This window comes from Perca flavescens, chromosome 24 (genome assembly GCF_004354835.1).
Source record: "Perca flavescens isolate YP-PL-M2 chromosome 24, PFLA_1.0, whole genome shotgun sequence".
NCBI classification, from domain to species: domain Eukaryota; kingdom Metazoa; phylum Chordata; class Actinopteri; order Perciformes; family Percidae; genus Perca; species Perca flavescens.
Window position 1 is genome coordinate 5,993,851 of NC_041354.1, and position 18,147 is coordinate 6,011,997.

The 18,147-nt window shown below is 37.5% G+C and overlaps 1 protein-coding gene across 4 annotated transcripts; it reads right to left on the reverse strand.

Annotated features, from left to right (window-relative positions):
- Nucleotides 1-2,468: 2,468 nt before the first annotated feature.
- pspc1 (paraspeckle component 1) lies at nt 2,469-16,919 on the reverse strand. 4 transcript variants are annotated; one of them, XM_028571644.1, is made up of 10 exons: nt 16,412-16,919; nt 15,232-15,381; nt 14,937-15,088; nt 14,623-14,718; nt 14,215-14,411; nt 13,567-13,651; nt 13,342-13,447; nt 8,995-9,052; nt 6,751-6,887; nt 5,295-6,245 (listed from the first exon to the last, which is right to left on the reverse strand). In XM_028571644.1, exons 1-10 carry the CDS (start codon nt 16,790-16,792, stop codon nt 5,988-5,990), a joined length of 1,620 nt encoding a protein of 539 aa, XP_028427445.1. In that variant the 5' UTR covers nt 16,793-16,919; the 3' UTR covers nt 5,295-5,987. The 4 variants fall into 4 exon arrangements, with proteins under 4 accessions (XP_028427448.1, XP_028427445.1, XP_028427446.1 ...); XM_028571647.1 differs by lacking the exons at nt 5,295-6,245; nt 6,751-6,887; nt 8,995-9,052 and adding an exon at nt 2,469-4,139; XM_028571645.1 differs by lacking the exons at nt 6,751-6,887; nt 8,995-9,052 and having other exon boundaries at nt 5,295-6,224.
- Nucleotides 16,920-18,147: the final 1,228 nt, after the last annotated feature.

The following is an 18,147-nucleotide window of genomic DNA, read 5'->3' on the forward strand; positions in this document are numbered from 1 at the left end:
ATCATATCTTTTTTTTGTTCCCAGGGACTACTTCAGTTGTTTGCCCGTCTTTACGGAGGCGGGGTGATCTCTGAACTAACCTTTCACCCGCCATTCATATTGCAGTTTGCACAAAAAACGCAAAAATAACAGATTCTTCATATTTTTTATAAACGGATCCGGAGACAAACTGTTTCTCCTTTGCGCACTCCGTTTAAACATGAAAAAATCTTGAAACCACAACAACCCATTAACTTAAACAAGGACTGGGAACACTGATAGAAATGTTTAAATTATAGGCCTACCCGTTTGTTTTCTTGCTGTCCACCGCCTCGGCAGAGGCTGTCCTGTTGCTGCTGTGGAGACATGTTGTCCATCCAGCCTCCAGACGCCCTACGGCTCACTGTCCAACTGTCCTCAGGTGATGCAAGAGAGAGAGAAATCCCATTAATAACGTCTCCAGAAGGAAGAAACCATCCCAACACAAGCTTGTTAGTATGTCACTTTTAAAACTTTAAGGCTGCGAGCACTCAGGAGACCTTGAAATGCGAGGAGGGAAAATGAGATGAGTAAAAATAAAAAATGTTTAAAACACAGCTATCTCTCTCTCCTCACCATCAATGAAAGGCTGTGCTGTAACTAAACGCACCTCCTGTCTGGATTATCAGTTACTGTGCCACTTCTTAATGCGTCTTTACGCGCAGAAGGGAGGCGGCGCCAATAGGCTGCAAAAAAATAGGTCCATCTATTTATAACCAAATGACTCCATTCATTCAGCAGACAAATCAGATTTACGCTAAAAGAAACAATGAAAGAGGATTATTAGGTAAGACTAGTTGTTTGATAAGGGAATCAGCTTGTTAATAGAAATCTGCGGATGTCCAGCAGAGTAGTGTGATTACTGCCACCAAACTGCATTAGAAAAAAAGAATTATTTCAATCAACATGATCAGTCCCCAATTAACTGCGGTCTATTAGCAGAAACAAGATCATTCTGTTAGTAGATTAGATTTATACAACCCTTTTTTAGAAGCTTGTTAAACCCGGTGACAAAATTATCTCACCTCATTCAATGTAAAGTTGAATAGAAGTGTTAAATATTGACTTTAACTAAAAAATTGTTATGCTAATATTTCCTCATCATCAAAAAAACAAAACGTATATACCATTATTGGAAAATATGTTAGCATTACATATTTAAAGAAAAATACACATGCATTTTTTTTTTTGGGGGAAGTACAAAGGCTATTTGTTTAGGGGAAATGTGAAGCATTTTACAAGAAACAAGGCAAAAATATGAGCTAAGTAAGAGAAAATACACTTTGCACATGTACAAGTCGAGTTTGTGGCAAAGGCAAGGAATGCCACCGCAGTACTTTTTCCACATATTGGGCATTACGGGCAAAAGATTTAAACATTTTGTGGCAGCCCAAACTACAAAAAAAAAAAACACAATGGTTCAAATCAGTGCAGATAAACAAACTAAAGGGAATCCTGTGAACATTCTCTAAGCTAAAAGAATTTATTTAGATCTGTTATCAGATTATGGGTCTGATGCTCACTGTCAGTAAAGTAGCTTCAGGCTGTCCATCAGTCTGAAGACACATTATTAGATTCCAGTGTCTCTGGGAAACTGTCAGGAATAGTACTGACTGCAATGTAGGCCGTAAGGTTGTAATGTAGGACACATTCAAACCTTAAATAAAGTGATAATCTGTCAATTAACTCTACAAAGAGATATCATCTTTGATCTGTAATGCAGATATTAATGAACCAAAGCTGTAATAAAACACTTAAAGTAAGTAATTATTAATTTAGGTCTTAAATACAATACAAAATTGATACAAGTAAACCTGACCATATGGAGGGAGGAAGTGTGTTTTTAAAGGGACATATTCATAAGGAAAAGAATGTTGCCCCAAAATCGATTGTCCTTCTAGAAACAGAAGTGGGCCACAAACTGGGCTAAAGCAGAACAAGGCCAGAAAGTGAAAGACACAAAGTATTCATTCCCCAAATTGGCCACAATCAGCCCCGTTAAAACTGGATCACTTTAATGATTACGTTCCCTCGTGTTGATAATGAACAGCCTTCGGCATGGCAAAGAAAAGTGGCGCGCCCCTCCTCGCTGACTCCCAACCTTCCTGCTACAAACACACTATTACCACCCTTAAAGCCTCAGTCTGTTTGCTTTGATTGTATCAAACAGGCAGTCCAAATGTTGGAGGCAAAGGTTATCATTCATATCTCACTGCAACCTATACACAATCATCCACTAAGAGCCCACTGAGTTTGAGGGTTGAAATTCCTATTGATTAAATAAAACAAAAATAAGATGGTTAGTGATCAATGACCTCCACCAGAAGAAAAAAGAAACTTTATTATTTGTCACATACAATCGTACAGTACAACTATGCCTCTGAGCCGCAGCCATCCACCGACATCGGCTGTTTGTTTTTTTATAACTTTCGCTTGCTAATAAATATAACACAATAAAGTTGTTCTGTTTCTACAAATGGACCAAAAACTCCTGCCACAATATAACAATTATCTTTGTTCATCAATTACAGACATAACCCAATTAACAAATCAAATGTTTGAGGGTTTCATCTAGTTTACTGGTACAGCATTCAATCTCTTCATCTGTTAATCTGTTTATTATTACACGTTTAATAGGGCAGGAAAAAGTGAAACATGAAATGTTTTAACATAAAAATCAACAGCAAATCATTTACATCAATAACAGAAAGGTCAAAATCAGAGGCATTAGAGACATGGTTTTTATAAATCTTCTTTATTTAATGTGGATACAATACAATGTTTAAAAATCTATCTGTGCAATTACATAATGTTGTATAAATGTCATCCACCTTAACCATGGATTCCTCTTCTTTTAATAATGATTTGTACTTTTGAACAATGGAGATTAACAGCAGTGGAACACTGAACGTTGAATGCGGAATGCCAACCGCTACTATTTATGAGCTGCTAGGCACCACAATGACAAAAATGTCTTAATTTTGTGGTGATTTATTGTATCAAAATGTAACAAAACAGTACAGAGAACTGACGATTATCCTTGACTTATCCAGGACAGTATGTCGGTGCTGACTTGTCTCTACTCTCTATTGAAATTATGTTCAAAGAATCATACATACAGTACATATGCTCTGACTTTGCTTAAAGTTTTGAAAGATATATCTTTTCATCCCGTACGCACTATTGAATATTCAATATGAGATCTGCCTAAAGTTTTGTGTTAAAGTGATTATGTACCTCCTGAGGTTCTTTATGGCTGCTAAGTAAAAAACACCTAACGAACCCCTCTCCTACTATGAACTATGTTTCATGGAAAATATGACTTACAATGTTTAACTATAGCAAGACATGGGTAAAAAATACTGGATGAAATTGTTACTCTCAGGAAATAGACACTGGCTGTTTCTTTAACCATTTTTCTGCATTTCCTCCGCCAAAGAGGTCATGTTTTCGGCTCGGTCTGTCTGTTTGTTTGTCAGTCGGGAGGATTACGGAAAACCTACTGCAGTGGATTTGAATCCCGGGGCGGATACACAAATTATTTTTCACTTTCGTTAACATTGTGAGATAGGGCATTTGTGCTGCACTCATGTGGTGTTGGAATAATTGGAAAAATGATTTCCAGACTGGGAAAATACACGCTGCATTAACATTGTGAGATAGGTTATGGCTTGGCAGAGGTCTACGCTCTCCGAGTACCCTTCTGGTTTCTTTTTGTTTTTAATACCAAGAGGCAACATTGCCGAATCCCCAGTGTAATTATCTGTACCTGTGTATTTGTCTGTGTTTAACTGATGACCCCATCCTAGCCCTACTGTTCTTGTTCTGCATCTCATGTTCACTTTCAAATTACAAGAAAAAAAATATACACATTTTATATTTAGTAATCATTGTCTGCAGTCTGTAGGCCAAATTGCCCTTTGAGGACAATATAGTTTGTATCAACCCTAGGTATTTATTAATGGGGTCTGAGGCTGCAGTACAAAATTATATCTTATTAAAAATATTGATGTCCACATCATTTAAAATACAATACAATGGACCTGCAGAGTTGTAAACACTGTGTGTGTGGGTGTGTTTATTTACCTATTCCTTCACTGGAGGCAGGACACAAACAGGACCTATAGCAGATGAGAAAGAAGACCATTTCAAACAAATATTCGGAGCATTAAACTAAAAGTGACATTTCATAGACTATGTTATTCAAATAGCCTCTCAAATATATATTTGTGCAAAGCCGATAATGAGCAGTAACAAATAAAACCAAAACTGGCTCATCAGATGATGCAAATCATATTTTGGTAATTACAAAATATTAACGATCAAACTATGCTTTAGCATTTAATACCAAACGGTGATTTTCAGGAACCAGTGGAGCAATTCCTGACGAAAGACCAGCTATTCCAAATGATCAAAAGATATGATTTACAAAAACCAGTGGCAATTAAACCTGGCAAATTTCTCAAAAGCTGTTGTTGTTAAGACATACAGCCTACAAGATCAACTTTTCTTGTCTTGGGATTTTAAGTCTTACTTGCTCTTCTATCCATAATATCTCAAATATTCGCCTTCTGCCACGACATGATTTTCTTCACAGAAATCCCTTATAAAAACAAATATAACTTAAACATGTCACATACATACAATCCAAAACATCACACAGCAGTTTTCTCTCATTTTATCATTTAGTCTTTCTGACTGCACTTCATTAGGCTTGCAGAAGTGCTTTGTGTGTGTGTGTGTGTTTTTACAATGCAAAGATACAAGAGAGGAAGAAATAAAATGTAATTACCGGTTATAAAACTATTCTTTAGAAAATCTGACACATAGTGTATATCACATTTCTCAGATCCAGTGAAACAAAGATCTTGTATGGTCATGCAGACAGAAACCCACGACACACTGACATACAGCAAATATATCTGGACACTCACATAGACACTATGGAGATACCATAAAGTCTTCTTATTATTTAACATATGTTGTGATCACTGGATTAAAAAAAGTTAAATATTGTTCATATAAAAAGCTTGGTGGTGGGGACATTTGTGGCATTTGATTAGCAAGTCATTCAATTTGCATGTGTAATGTTTGTCAAGTGCATTATTTTCCAGTTATTAGAAAAAAAGAAAATCAGAAAGGGCCAATATCGGAATTGGCAGGTCAGACATAAAAAAAACAAAACTGTATTCAGCCAAGAAAATTGCTATCTGTGCATCTCTAATGTCAAGTTTATGAAGGAAATGACAATTCTTTCAAATGACAGAGACAGAACCTACTAGAAATGTTTTATTTCTCTTAACCATCAAATACAGGATGCACTGAAGCTGCAGAAACATTCACTTACTGTATGACTGGACTTCCAATTACCTAAGAGTAATAGTATTTTTAATGGGAGGACCACAAACTACTACCTACTCACAGGCAAGTCTTTTTGGGTTTACACTATTTTTCAGTTTCAGAGATTAGCAATCTTGTTTTGACTCTAATCAATGTCCAAACTAATTCATCTTTATTTAAATGTAACACTCCCATACAGCAGCTTCATAGAGTGTATCCAAGACAATAGTAACCACCACCTACTGCAAAGTTGTCTACCCACAAAGGGCTTCTTGACATGCTTTGAAACTTGTTTGCACACTTAATATTCAGCAGACAAAAAGCACAAACCTTGTCATTTAAAAAACAGAGGGGAAACGTACTGTATGCTGGGAAAAATATTGTGTATAAATGTTGCAAATAAGTGTAGCTACAAACCAGTTCTCTGTAGTTTTATCAATCACAAAATATGCCTCTCCGTGACAACTTTCCTTACAGGAAAAATAAAACTGGCAAAAAATAAAATAAAATCAAACATCAAACATTTCCCACAGGGAGGAAGTGGGTCGATGTAACACAGAAAAAAAGATGATCGGCTTGGGGCAGTAACAAAGATCCACGAGAACTGTGTCTCCATGATCAGAAGTATCTTAGTATCTGCGACGTTTGTTATTTGGCCCATCAAAGACTCCCCCTACTGGACTCCCCCTTCCGAATCCTGGGGCTGGTCCAACTTGAGGGCCTAATGGCAGCTGTGGTGGCTGCTGCTGCTGCTGCTGCTGCTGTTGCTGCTGCTGTTGTTGCTGCTGTTGTTGTTGCTGCTGCTGTTGCTGTTGCGGCTGCTGCTTTGGGGACTCAACTTCTGGTCGCCCCCCCACTGATCCACCCTGCGGGTATATATCATTTTGCTGAGGTATCATGGAGTCAAGGAAACAAAAAAGACGGAAATGGTGTTCGGGGGTCAGACACAAATACAGTGTATCCAGAAAAGCAATTTCAAAGTTCATCAGTCAGGGTTTGATCCAAGTGTCGCCATCCGAAAGTAAAAGGGAGTGAGGTGGACCAAGCAGACAAAGGGAGAGAGAGGAATAAGACTATTAGTTAAGTCTACAGTTTTGAGATACATTTTCAACGCTTAATATAGGTTTTTACAAATTTTGAAAATTGTTTACTTCTGCTTTAAAATAAGGCTTAGTGGAGGCCTTTGCTCAAATTCAAGAACTACTTTTCTTTTTTAGGAATTCCTTAGAAGGAAGAACAATGACTTTTAATTTCTAAACAGACGGTTTGACTAATGTACTGTTATTAGGCCATGTTCTTGTATTATAGTCTATAAAGAAAATGGCATTCAAGTTGAAGATTGACTAATTGAGAGATAAGCTATATCTTCCTAATTCTTTCCTGATACATTACCATTGCTCCATTCTCTGACATCAACGGTGTCCCCATATTTGCAGTTCCCTCTGGGCCAACGGCTCCTCCCCTTCCACTCATGCCCATCATTTGACCCTGGTTACCACTGGGCCCCGGAGACCCATGGTTATAGCCATCTACACGCAAAACAACGGAGCATTGGTTTGTCATTTGGTGGGTCAGTTAAATGTACCCCAACGCCCCGCAAGACCTGCGGTAGCTGAACACTACAACTAACTCACTACAACAACTCAATCACTTCAAAGAAAAATGTAACGTTGGCTTTTGGTCGACAACTTATATAATTATCTGTCATCTGATGAAGACTGTTATTTTATTACTTTGCTACTCATTAAAAAAAACACATTAACAGTACACTCAATTTACGAGTATGAAGTAAGACCTTTACAAAACCGTTTTGTAATCAACAATGTTCGTTTATTTGAAGATATATATATATATATATGTCAACACAACTAAAAACCAACGTTCATTTAAAGTAGTAAACAGGTCATATATTATGTTGGAGTGTGGTCTAGACCCACTCTATCTGTAAAGTGTCTCGAGATAACTCTTATGATTTGATAATATAAATAAAATTGAACTGAAATTGAATTGAAGTAAACATCACAGATAGAATAGACCGAGACAACAGATTGTGTAATTAATAATGAGAGGTTCTTACTTTGACACATAAACTTGAAGGGCAAGTGCCAACATCCACATCTTTTGCTAACTAAACCTTGGATTGCACATCATCTTAGTCGTGAAGCATTCAGAGTTGTAAGGAAAAAACCTTGGACCATTTCTAAAAGCAGTCAGACCGGCACAGACATCAAAGTTTATATCCCATTCAAACGCAAACAGAATTCTCCACTTTCATTCAGATCTACAAATGTTATATAGTACGATCCCGACGTGTTGCAACATGACGACTGATGTAAAACTATCATTTGAACTGTAATTACAAGCAGCCTCCGACTTTGAGTCAGAGATATTGGAAATTTCTCAGACCAGCGATATCTCCCACTTTGTGAAAAGCGCTACAGACATAACACACTATTCTTAGTTGGATATTAACATTTTTATAACATAGCATAATAAGGAATGAGGTAAGAGTTTGGATTCCATCCACCTGTTTTTATGTGCATTTTCAATTTGCACTTTAAACAAACGGAAGTGGGGTGTAAATAATAAAAAGTTGAAATATCGCAAAAAGGTTTTCATGCTTGGCTGAGGTAAAAAAAAAAAAATAAGAAAGATTTCCTGCAATGGAAACAGACATAGCAAATAAATCATGACATAAATTAAGTATGTGGTTTAAATGTCCACTGAGGCGACAAAAAAATTGCAGCAGACGACAAAACGTCTGACGATCTGTGTGGAGCAATGAGACTGTAACCTTCCTTACAAATGATTACATGACACAAACAGCAATGCCATATCTCCCTCAGGTTTTCCACATTTTAAGTAAAATCAGGATGCTACGGTTTGTGCAACAACAACAAAAATACAAATGGAACACAGCAGTTCTGTTTATATTGATGATGTGCAATCCTAGGTAATAATGTATGGGGAAGAACCACCATGAATATCTAACAATCTGTCCTACATTACAGACCAAAACCTCAGTCCCCAGCCCCTCATCCTGCACTCCGCACATCAACATTTACTTTACAATTTTCGTACCTGACCAAAGTCAACAGACGTTTGTCTGTCTTCTAATTATTTCCAGCTATGATTCACTTAAAGTGCTACATAAATGTTGCAGCCTTTAGGCTTCTTCTTGAAAATGTACTGTAAAAAACTCCAAAAGCCACAACAGTTAATAAATATCACGGTTAAATCATTAAATTTCAAATCTGCATACTATTCAGGATGAGAGCTCAGGGACCAAATATTTCTCAAACTATGAAACCTCGGCCCAACAAAAACAACCCCGTTCAGTAAACTGTATATTCTGTGAGTACAGACATTATTATGTTGTCATGGGTTGTATTATGGTTTTGTTTTTCTTTTGCATTGCATCCCCTGTTAAGTCCATTTTACACCAAAAAGAAGTAAAAACATACAAAGTATTACTTTAGTTATTACAAACGTGAATACATCTTGTTGAAAAGGAGCCGCTGGGGATGCAACACAAATAGTGATAGATGACATTAAGGCAGTAATAATTTACTCATTATCGTCACTTGATCCGTTTTTTTTTTTAATCAACCAGTTTTTACACAATCATGCCCGTACCTCCCATATTAATGGCTCCACGAGGGCCCAGCTCACCCACTCTCATATCCTGTTCTCTCTGGAAGAAGTGAAAAGGAGCCTTCAGAACAAAACTGCTAAAGTACAATTCTTCAGTGGATAGGCTTTCTGAAAAAGTATTCATTTTCTACACAAAACTGATGATAGAAATTGCCCATGGCATTTAAAAGAATTTAGCTTTATCAGTGATGGAAAGGGTGAACTTAAGGTTCAGCTTCAATGCTTCTTCACCTCTATTCAAACTTTGGCAATGCAGAAACATTTTCCATCCTCCTGCTGGTCTGTAGACTTACTGGTCTCAGACAAGCTTAATGCACACTGACACTTTGCAAATTGAGGCTACCAATCAAATCAGCTAGAGCAAGCATATCTTTAAAACCTAAGCCACATCAAACGGGCTTCAGGCTATTTTATTCACACTTCTTTTTTAGGAGTTTAAAGCATGTACTTTTGTCAGCCTCTAGACCCAACCCAAATTAAAAGTTGTGTAAAAAAAATCTGTACAACATTTTGCACATTCACACAGGGTCCTGACACACCAAGACGAACTAGAAATTAGTGACAACAAAACAACCTCATAGAAAAGAGCTGACCACCAGAATGCATATGTTAATCTATTTTAATGTACTTGTTTTACTCTTGAATATATAAACAGTAGTATTCTGTCTGTTCTTGTGAAGAAAGAAAGGGTGAAGGCAAAAAAGATAAACAACACTAAATTAGTGACTGCTTCTGATGCAGATTTAACATGCATTAGCCCCGTGTGTGCTGATAATGGTCGACTATAGTAAATGGTGCTGGGACCTGCTGAATGACGCCTGTCAGCTTGGTGTTTCAGGACCCAAACACAAAACCAGAGATGCTCCATCATCTGTTCATTCATTCTCACAATAAACACGATTATGGATACATTTCATTCACACACAAACTGATACACAATCCTCGCTCTCCGTTTCACACAATCTTGCAAACACACAAAGTGAGTACAGTTCAACAATATTTGACTGACCTGTATTGAGTATGCTTTAGGATTAACGTTTTTTTTAAACATCTATACAAGGCTTAATCCATATCATTGAAACCTACTGGACATCAATGACCAAATAAATTATTTTTAAGAAAAATATAAAGTTACTATAATGGGTCCGTGAATGTTATCACTACTGTATACATTTTCAACATCTTATCACAAAGAATAATGGTGGAATGAGTTTTGCACAGTTACAACCTCTACCTTCTAAATGTATATATACTCTTATGTTGAAGTTAGAAAATGCAGACATATCACAGAGATCAAATTGGTAACCCATGGTCAGGTATGGAACTTTAATTTGGTGGGCCTAAACTATAAATTGTCCCACACAAACGTTAAGGAAAATTAGGACACTATGTTAAATTACTGTAAATATTGAGATGCTCAACCTTTGTTTCCGTAATATACTTACCTGTTTAATGGTCAATGAGTTGCAATTAAAATAAGTAGTAATGTGAATGTGCTCAAAGTGTGATAACACCCTATATCATTGTTCCACTTACATTTATGACATGGCAGCTTCAAATCTGTCTGTGGTCAGTAATGCATGAGCTGCAGCTAATGGAAGCAGTAGATTGCAGCAAATAGCATTTATATTTTGGGAGTAATCAGTCTAATAATAGTATAACGCCAGAAAGAGCAGGTTAATACTTGCACTAACTCTGTAAATTAGTTAACAGCCCACGATAAATTATGTCTATATATTTTTATTATACCAAAGTGGTCTACCAATGTGTAAAATACACCTTTAAATTACATTTTATAATTGACAGGACGGCAAAAAAAGCTAATGTAGAGTTCATAGTATCACTGTTAGGGAGGTACAATTTGACATGTACTCTATTAATATATGAATCCACACCAACTGTATGAGACAACACAGATGCCACTTCAGTTTAAAAGAAAACAATACAAATGAAACTTTTCATGTATCTTACTCAAAACTATGTGTGTTCATTGATAAGACTAATCATTAGTGTTAGATGGGTAAAGGAGTCGGTATGAATTGGACAGATGGTCCTAGATGAAAGTTCTGAGTGTGTGCGTGTGTTACATGCATGTAAAGATGCAGACTCCAACAGGACCTCTAAACAGAGCAAAGGATTTGAAGAGAAAAGTTATCACACAGAAATCAACAACATATCACACCAACAGACACTCATACTGACAGTTAAGGCACCTATAAATTCACTCAAACCTTTTTTTGATCAAATAAAATCATACAGATTACATATTGACTTTTTTCTCACTGCAAATCCACTTGCATCCTTTGTTTGTTTTTTACAAACCTGCTCATTGTTGTTAGAGCACTTTGCCAGTAAATTAATTATCTATTCCATTAATAATTATCAATTACTAGGCCCTAAGCGAGATGCTAGAAATTATCTAGGGTCAGAGGCCAAGCTGGTATTTGTAAATATTTTTAGTGTGACAGCATTAACTAACTATAACTATACATTCCACTCTCATCCACATACACAAAGCTCCATCGTTTTTGTTTCCTTATCTGTTGGAGTGGCTGGTTCTATTCATATATCCCACCACGTTCCTGTTTTTTTTTTGTTTTTTTAATGGTGTCTATTTCTAACTCAAATTAACAGGTAAAGCTAGCAATACAAGAGATCTATAGTATCATTATTTAAGGGTAACTATGAATGTTCATCAAGAAAAATAATGAATACAGAGTCCTCAAACTTTTGAGAGACAACTGCAGCTACTATAAAAGGTGCAGTCATATCACAACTTAGAAAAACACATTTATAGAAAAGAAACTGCACACAAGACTATAGAATTCTAAGCCATGAATAACCTGCTTTACCAGCATGCATAAAGGTGTTGTTCCAATCACTGATCTTTGATTATGACCTTGCATTGGTTTGTTTCTTTTATTTGTTCAGGGGGTGGAAACAAAAGCAACACCTGTAAAAGGTGGTGTGCATAAGCATGCAGTTCTGAAAGATTCTGAAAAAACAGAATCATGAAAAGAAGAGGCCTAATATTGATTTAGTATTCAACTTACAGATAATAGTAATATATTACTAATAAATAAATTGTAAAAGTGAAACAATATATTATCTGTGGTTAGTGTGGGTGTTTGTTCGATCCCATGCATAGTTTGACACAATGTACTACAGTATTAACTACAGTATTACAGTGATGTCTTACTATGGCAGCCTGACTACAACTATTAAAAAACCATAAAGAATAATCAAAAAAGATGGAAAATGTTGTCTCTATAGACATGAATGAAAGCTGCTACAAAACTATGAGGACACACAGCACAGCAACACAATTCAGTCGAGGTGCTGCTAAAATGTAGGAAATGCAAAAAAAAAACGAAAATGAAGAAATGGGGTTGCTACTAACCTAAAACTGGGCTCTGGAACAAGTTAAATCATTTTCGGCAAGTGGTTCTTGTGTAATACACGTTTAAAAAAAAAATCTCCAAGATATGCCTCAATGAAATAGATTTAGGCTAAAAAAGAAAAAAACTCTGCAGCTACTGCAATACCAAAGACCAATAACTGAGGATGCTGCTGTAACTTACAAACGACACTGCTAAAGTATGTACACTATACAGGTTGTTGAGATCCATTTCACAATATGGTGCATAGTATATGCATATATTGTATGTATATGCTAAATATCATAGTATATACTATGATATTTAGCATATCAAGGCAAATAGGAGGCAAGTATGCTTAATTATGTATTTCTACTTTCTTTTGATTTCTATCTAGAATTAAAAAGATCAGTGTGTGCTAAGCCGATGCGCAAAGTAGAGAGAAAGGTCATGTATGCATTTGTTGAATAATAAAGTATTAACCAACAACTTTTACTCTTTGATTGGTGCGATTCTTGATTGTTTGCGTGTGCACAATACTTTAATATGTATCAAAAGTGCAAATAGGGCTGGACAATATATCAATATTATATTGTGATATCGTGATATGAGACTAGATATCTTCTTATGTTTTGGAGTATAAGTGTTTTCTTTTCCTGGTTTTAAAGGCTGCATTGAAGTAAAGGTATGTCATTTTGTTCTAGCTGTTCTTTTAATTGCCTTTAACCACTTAGTCATTATATCCACATTCCTGATGATTATTTATCACAAAAAAACATTGAGTAAAAATTTGTGAATTGTCAATTGTCAACCCTACAATATCGATATTGAGGTATTTGGTCAAAAATATTGTGATATTTGATTTGCTTTATATCGCCCAGCCCTAGGTGCAAATGTACCTGGACAGTCTTTAGTGTGCTTGACAACATATATGTATTCCTGCTGTACTCACATTGTCCAGGTAGTTTGGTTTGAAGCCATCTGGGTGGCGTCTCAGGTCCTCCTGTTCTCTGTGTCTCATCATCTCCTCCTCTCTCCTTCTCCGCTCCTCTTCATGCCTGCAGCCAGAGAGAGTAAAGACAGAATATTCAAATAAAATACAACTAAATCAAACAAGAGGGACTCTCAACAGCTCTCTCACGCTGTCCTAATGGTTTACTTAAGAAAGGAAACACACCTCATCTCTATCTGCTTTCGCCTCTGCAGCTCCTGGTTGCGGAGCTCCTCCAGTCTCCTCAGCTCCTCCTGACGTCTCATTAGATCTGGAAGAAGGGAGGAAGACAACATGAATAACACAAACTGGCAGAGGAATAGATATATAAGGAATAATAAATGCAAAAACACAAAACAAAAAGGGCAACATGCATGAGGCAGTATTTCCTATAACTCAGAAATCATGATGAGCAACACGACATAAGCAACCAAATTTTAACACTTTTTCAATTGAGGCGACATAACCCATTCGCCTTTTCACCCTACCAATCTAAGTCAATCCATCAATACACTATATAGAGCTTCGGAATATAGCTGACACGAACCCCAGCAAAGCGATAACACAGAGCAACATTTGCGCTCTAAAACAAAATGAATGAGAGAAGGTAAAGATGGTTACTTTAGGTATATAATAAAAGCATAACACTGCCAGATATTATGTATGTATAAAACATCCATAAAGAATCAAGCTGGCTAGATCCTACGCTGACCTACAGCTTAAATCAATCACCATAAGCAGCTACACTGCAAATAGGTATTGTTTTGATTTCCCACCTGAACAAATGTGAGATATTAAGTACATAGTACAGTAAAGCGGCCCCACAGCCCCTACCTTGTCTCATTAACATGAGCTGATGTTCATGTTTGGCAGCTTCTAGCTCAGCCTCCAGTTTCTCTTTGGCCTCTTTAATGTTCTTGTCCACCTGTTCTCTTTGCTGTTTCTCCATCTCATGAAGAGCTTTCCAGCGAGACGAATATTCAAACTCAAATGTCCCCGGCTGAGCAAAATGCGGCATCTGCTCTCGTTCCCTGGGGGAATAAAAGATAATACAAAAATAAACAACAACTCCAGTGGATTACCGTCAGCTACCCTAGACCAAGAGACAGAATGAGCATTGTGGAGTTCAAAATGTTCAAAAACCAACAAACAGTATGAACAAACTGAAGCACATTTTAATGTAACAAAAATCTATGCATGAATTTGAACTACAACATAACTACAAATAACTTGTTGACTTACTTGTAGTACTTTGGAGTCTTATGCAGCAGTTTTTCAGGCTGTCCATCCTCATCATCAAAGTGCTCCGAGGGCTCCACAATGGCTGGACAAGGTGTGCTGAAGAAAAAGAGACAACACTGAATTAAACATGTGATATTACAAGAAAGCATGCAGTAGAAAAGGACAAAATGCCTCATAAGTTATTAGTTTTTGTACAAGCGTAAGGTTTAACTGATGTGGGATGAGTAGGTAAAAACTAAACCTTCATTATGCAACTAAAAGACAAAACCACAAAGTCATTCAACCCCAGCCAGTTCTGTGCCCACACTCCTTACGTGGTCAGCAGCAGCGCTCCCTCTTTGCAGCGCTCTAGGGCCTTACGTGCAGCTGCTTTACTTGCAAACTCCACAATGCCTCTCCCAGTGGGACGACCACGGTCATCTGTCACGACAATAGCCCGTTCCACCGGCCCAAACTCAGAAAACGCCTAATGGTAGAGGGTGGGTTTCAGATTACTTATCACTGCAAAGAAATTAGCAATTCCACAGAGCAGCAGACACAGGAAGTAAAATTGACAAACATCCTAATCCTGTTGAATTTCTGACATTGTATAGCTTTTGTCCAGTATACCTGTTCAAGCAGTTCATTTGTTACTACAGGCAACAGGTTTCGCACTGTAAGCGCAGCACCGTGTGTAGCAAACCGGATCCTGATTGGTCGATTATTCAAAATAGTCCCATCCAGCTCAGCTTTAGCAATCTCTGCCAGCGTCCGGGTTTCCTGAAGACAAGAGGGGAGAAGGAAAAGGAGGAGGATACCCCAGTGAGGCACATTATGGCATTCGTTAGGGCTGCAGAATAAACTGTATTCAAATTGTTATCCTAAAGATATTTGACAGTCCAGAATTTGCACCCGTGTAGGGCTGGGCGATAATTCCATATGACAATTTCTTTTTTGCCTTTCAATAGAATCGTATCGTGATGAAATCATATACTGAGACATCGTGATACACAATTAAGTCATTTAAATTAATGATAACCAGCATATACCAACTCCAATTTTATAGAAAATCTGATGTGAAATATTTTGAGCAAATATTTAAAGATTGCAGTTTGTTTTACATCACATTTTGATTTTACATTACCACTCAGTTCGATGCAATTAACAAACTGGACTCCAACTGGTAACCTTCCAGTCACAAGTTTAGGTTCTCTCTTAGGGACCCAAATGTTGGTTGCAAAGATTTTGGCCATATGGCCCAGCCCTACATCCGTGTATAAAACCTTGCACTATATTTTTTATAATGACCAATGAAAGTGTGACACATAAGTTAAACTATATATTGCGGTTTTATTTGCTATATAAAACTGCAAGGTGTAAAAAAAAAAAAAAAAAAAAAAAAAAAACTACATTGCAATGTGAGGAGAAGGAATTCATTCAGGGAAGACATTCAGGGAACCTTTAACATACAAGTCAAAATAGATAACCTAGTCTATAAAATGTCAAATGTAATATGTGACACTCTCACTTTGGAAACATACAACACAAAATAAGACAAAATAAATATGTTACGGTAAGATGAATGGTTATTATAATTTGGGTGTCAAGCATATGGTGTCAAGTCGTGACAAATAACTTGATCGATTGAAGTCAACCAGCATCTTGTGTTTTTGCTAACATAGCAGCTTAGTTAGCTCCTCTTAGCCACGAGATTTCGCTCCACATATTAAAACCAAAAACGCATAACGTTAACGTTAGGCTTATAGCTAGGTTAGTTTCAGAATAAAAAAGCAACACACACAGAACCTACCAACCGAACGAAGCCGAACCCCCGGTCTCTGTTGATGAAAACCTCGCCAACGTCCCCATATTTAGCAAACATGTTTTTGAACTCCTCCTCCGGGATATCCACCGGGAGGTTTCCGACAAAAAGGCGTGAGCGCTGGGTGAACGTCTTCTCACCGGGCTTCCGAAAACTCGTAATATCCAGAGTCATTTCCTCCCGGCCTTCTTCGCTTCCTTCTCCGGCTACTTCCCCTTGTTCGGCCGCGGGTGACTGCTGCTGCTGCGGCGTTGGGCTGTCTTTGTTCGCCGGTGACTGCTCCGGGGCCGGGGAGTCGGTCCCGCGTCTCGCTTGTTGAGGAGAATTACAGCTTTGCATGTTTGCTTGCTGCATATTTCGGTTAGCCATGTTCGGCCAAAGTTGTTTATGTAACGTTATCTTAATTAAACTAACTTTGGGGAGAAGGCTTGTGGACCTGTGCTGTGTACGCACACCTCTTGATTTTCAAAGATGGCGGTGGTTGCGCGCGCAACGTCCTATTTTGATCCAGCCAAGGGCGTAAATACCAACTGGAATTTTTGTGACCCCCTTCCAGCCATGGGGAGCTAGAAGAATCATCATCAACCTCCACCCTTCAACACACTAATTCAAATTAGCGCTGCAACTAATGATGATTTAAAGACATGCATGAAACTAGGACTACAGTTGAAAATTAGCCGACTGGCTAACACTGGCGCATTTACAGAAATGTTGATTAATGTGCATTGTCCTATATATAAATAAATAAATCTTCTTCTTCTTCTATTTATTTTTCCTTAACAATAAATGTGCCAATCTTTTTTTTTTGCCAATGAGCCCAAAACCCAAATATAGCCTATTACAGTGATATAGAACAGACAAAAGGCAGCAAATTCTCACTAGAGGTGAGAGAGTTGCTTTAAAAATTAGTGACAGATAAATCGGTTTTAAAAGTAATTGATTAATGTTGTGTCGATGGACTCATTGATTAATCAACTACAACATTGCAGCTCTAAATCCTGCTATTTTAAACGGGAAAAGCATCATAGCCTGAAAGGGGTGCTTCTCCAGTAGTGTCAAGTCATTTTTTATTTATATAGCCTAAAATCACAAATTTGGCTCAAAGAAGCAATTTGTTAAGCGTACAACCCCCTCAAACCCTAGAGCCACTTCTCCAACACACACTCTCTCACTCAGTGAGTTATTACAATTTGCACAATGGGATCCAATATAACCTACATTAAAGCCCCCATGGCTGAACAAAACCAGGAGACCCGTTACAGCCCCTTAATCCCTTATATCCAACAGGAGCATAGCCTACATTTTGGCTGATCCTTTACACAACAGGTGTCTTTTTCTGTCTGTTTTTGTCATCTGAGCAGTGTGCAAGTTTCTGAGGTTCTTGCTGAAAGCTTTTCCCATGATCGACCAGCCATCTGTCCAGATATCATGGCACATCTGTGTGCATATGCTTAAATTCCTCTGTTTGACAAGGGTAGTTATCGTCCTCATTGCTCTCCTGTCAGGGATCCCATATCCAGACAGGTCAGAGGGCTGCTGCCTGTCGCTGATAAGTTGTAGGAGTCTGTCCACACAGGCAGCGTAATGTTTCACTCAGGGAATGTGAATAAGCAAGCGGTTTGAAGGGTCTTGTTGTAATTTGCCTACAGGAATAATGCATGCTCATTATAGTTATCTTTTGATCCTGAGCAATATCCCTTAAGCATTCAGTTTACATATCTGAA

Coding starts and splice junctions, on each gene's coding strand:
- pspc1 (XM_028571644.1), bottom strand. CDS start 16,792: ATGGCTAACCGAAATATGCAGCAAGCAAACATGCAAAGCTGTAATTCT. Junction 14,412..14,622: donor AAGACTCCAAAGTACTACAA/GTAAGTCAACAA, acceptor TTATTCCCCCAG/GGAACGAGAGCAGATGCCGC. Junction 9,053..13,341: donor AACCAAACTACCTGGACAAT/GTGAGTACAGCA, acceptor CACTTCTTCCAG/AGAGAACAGGATATGAGAGT.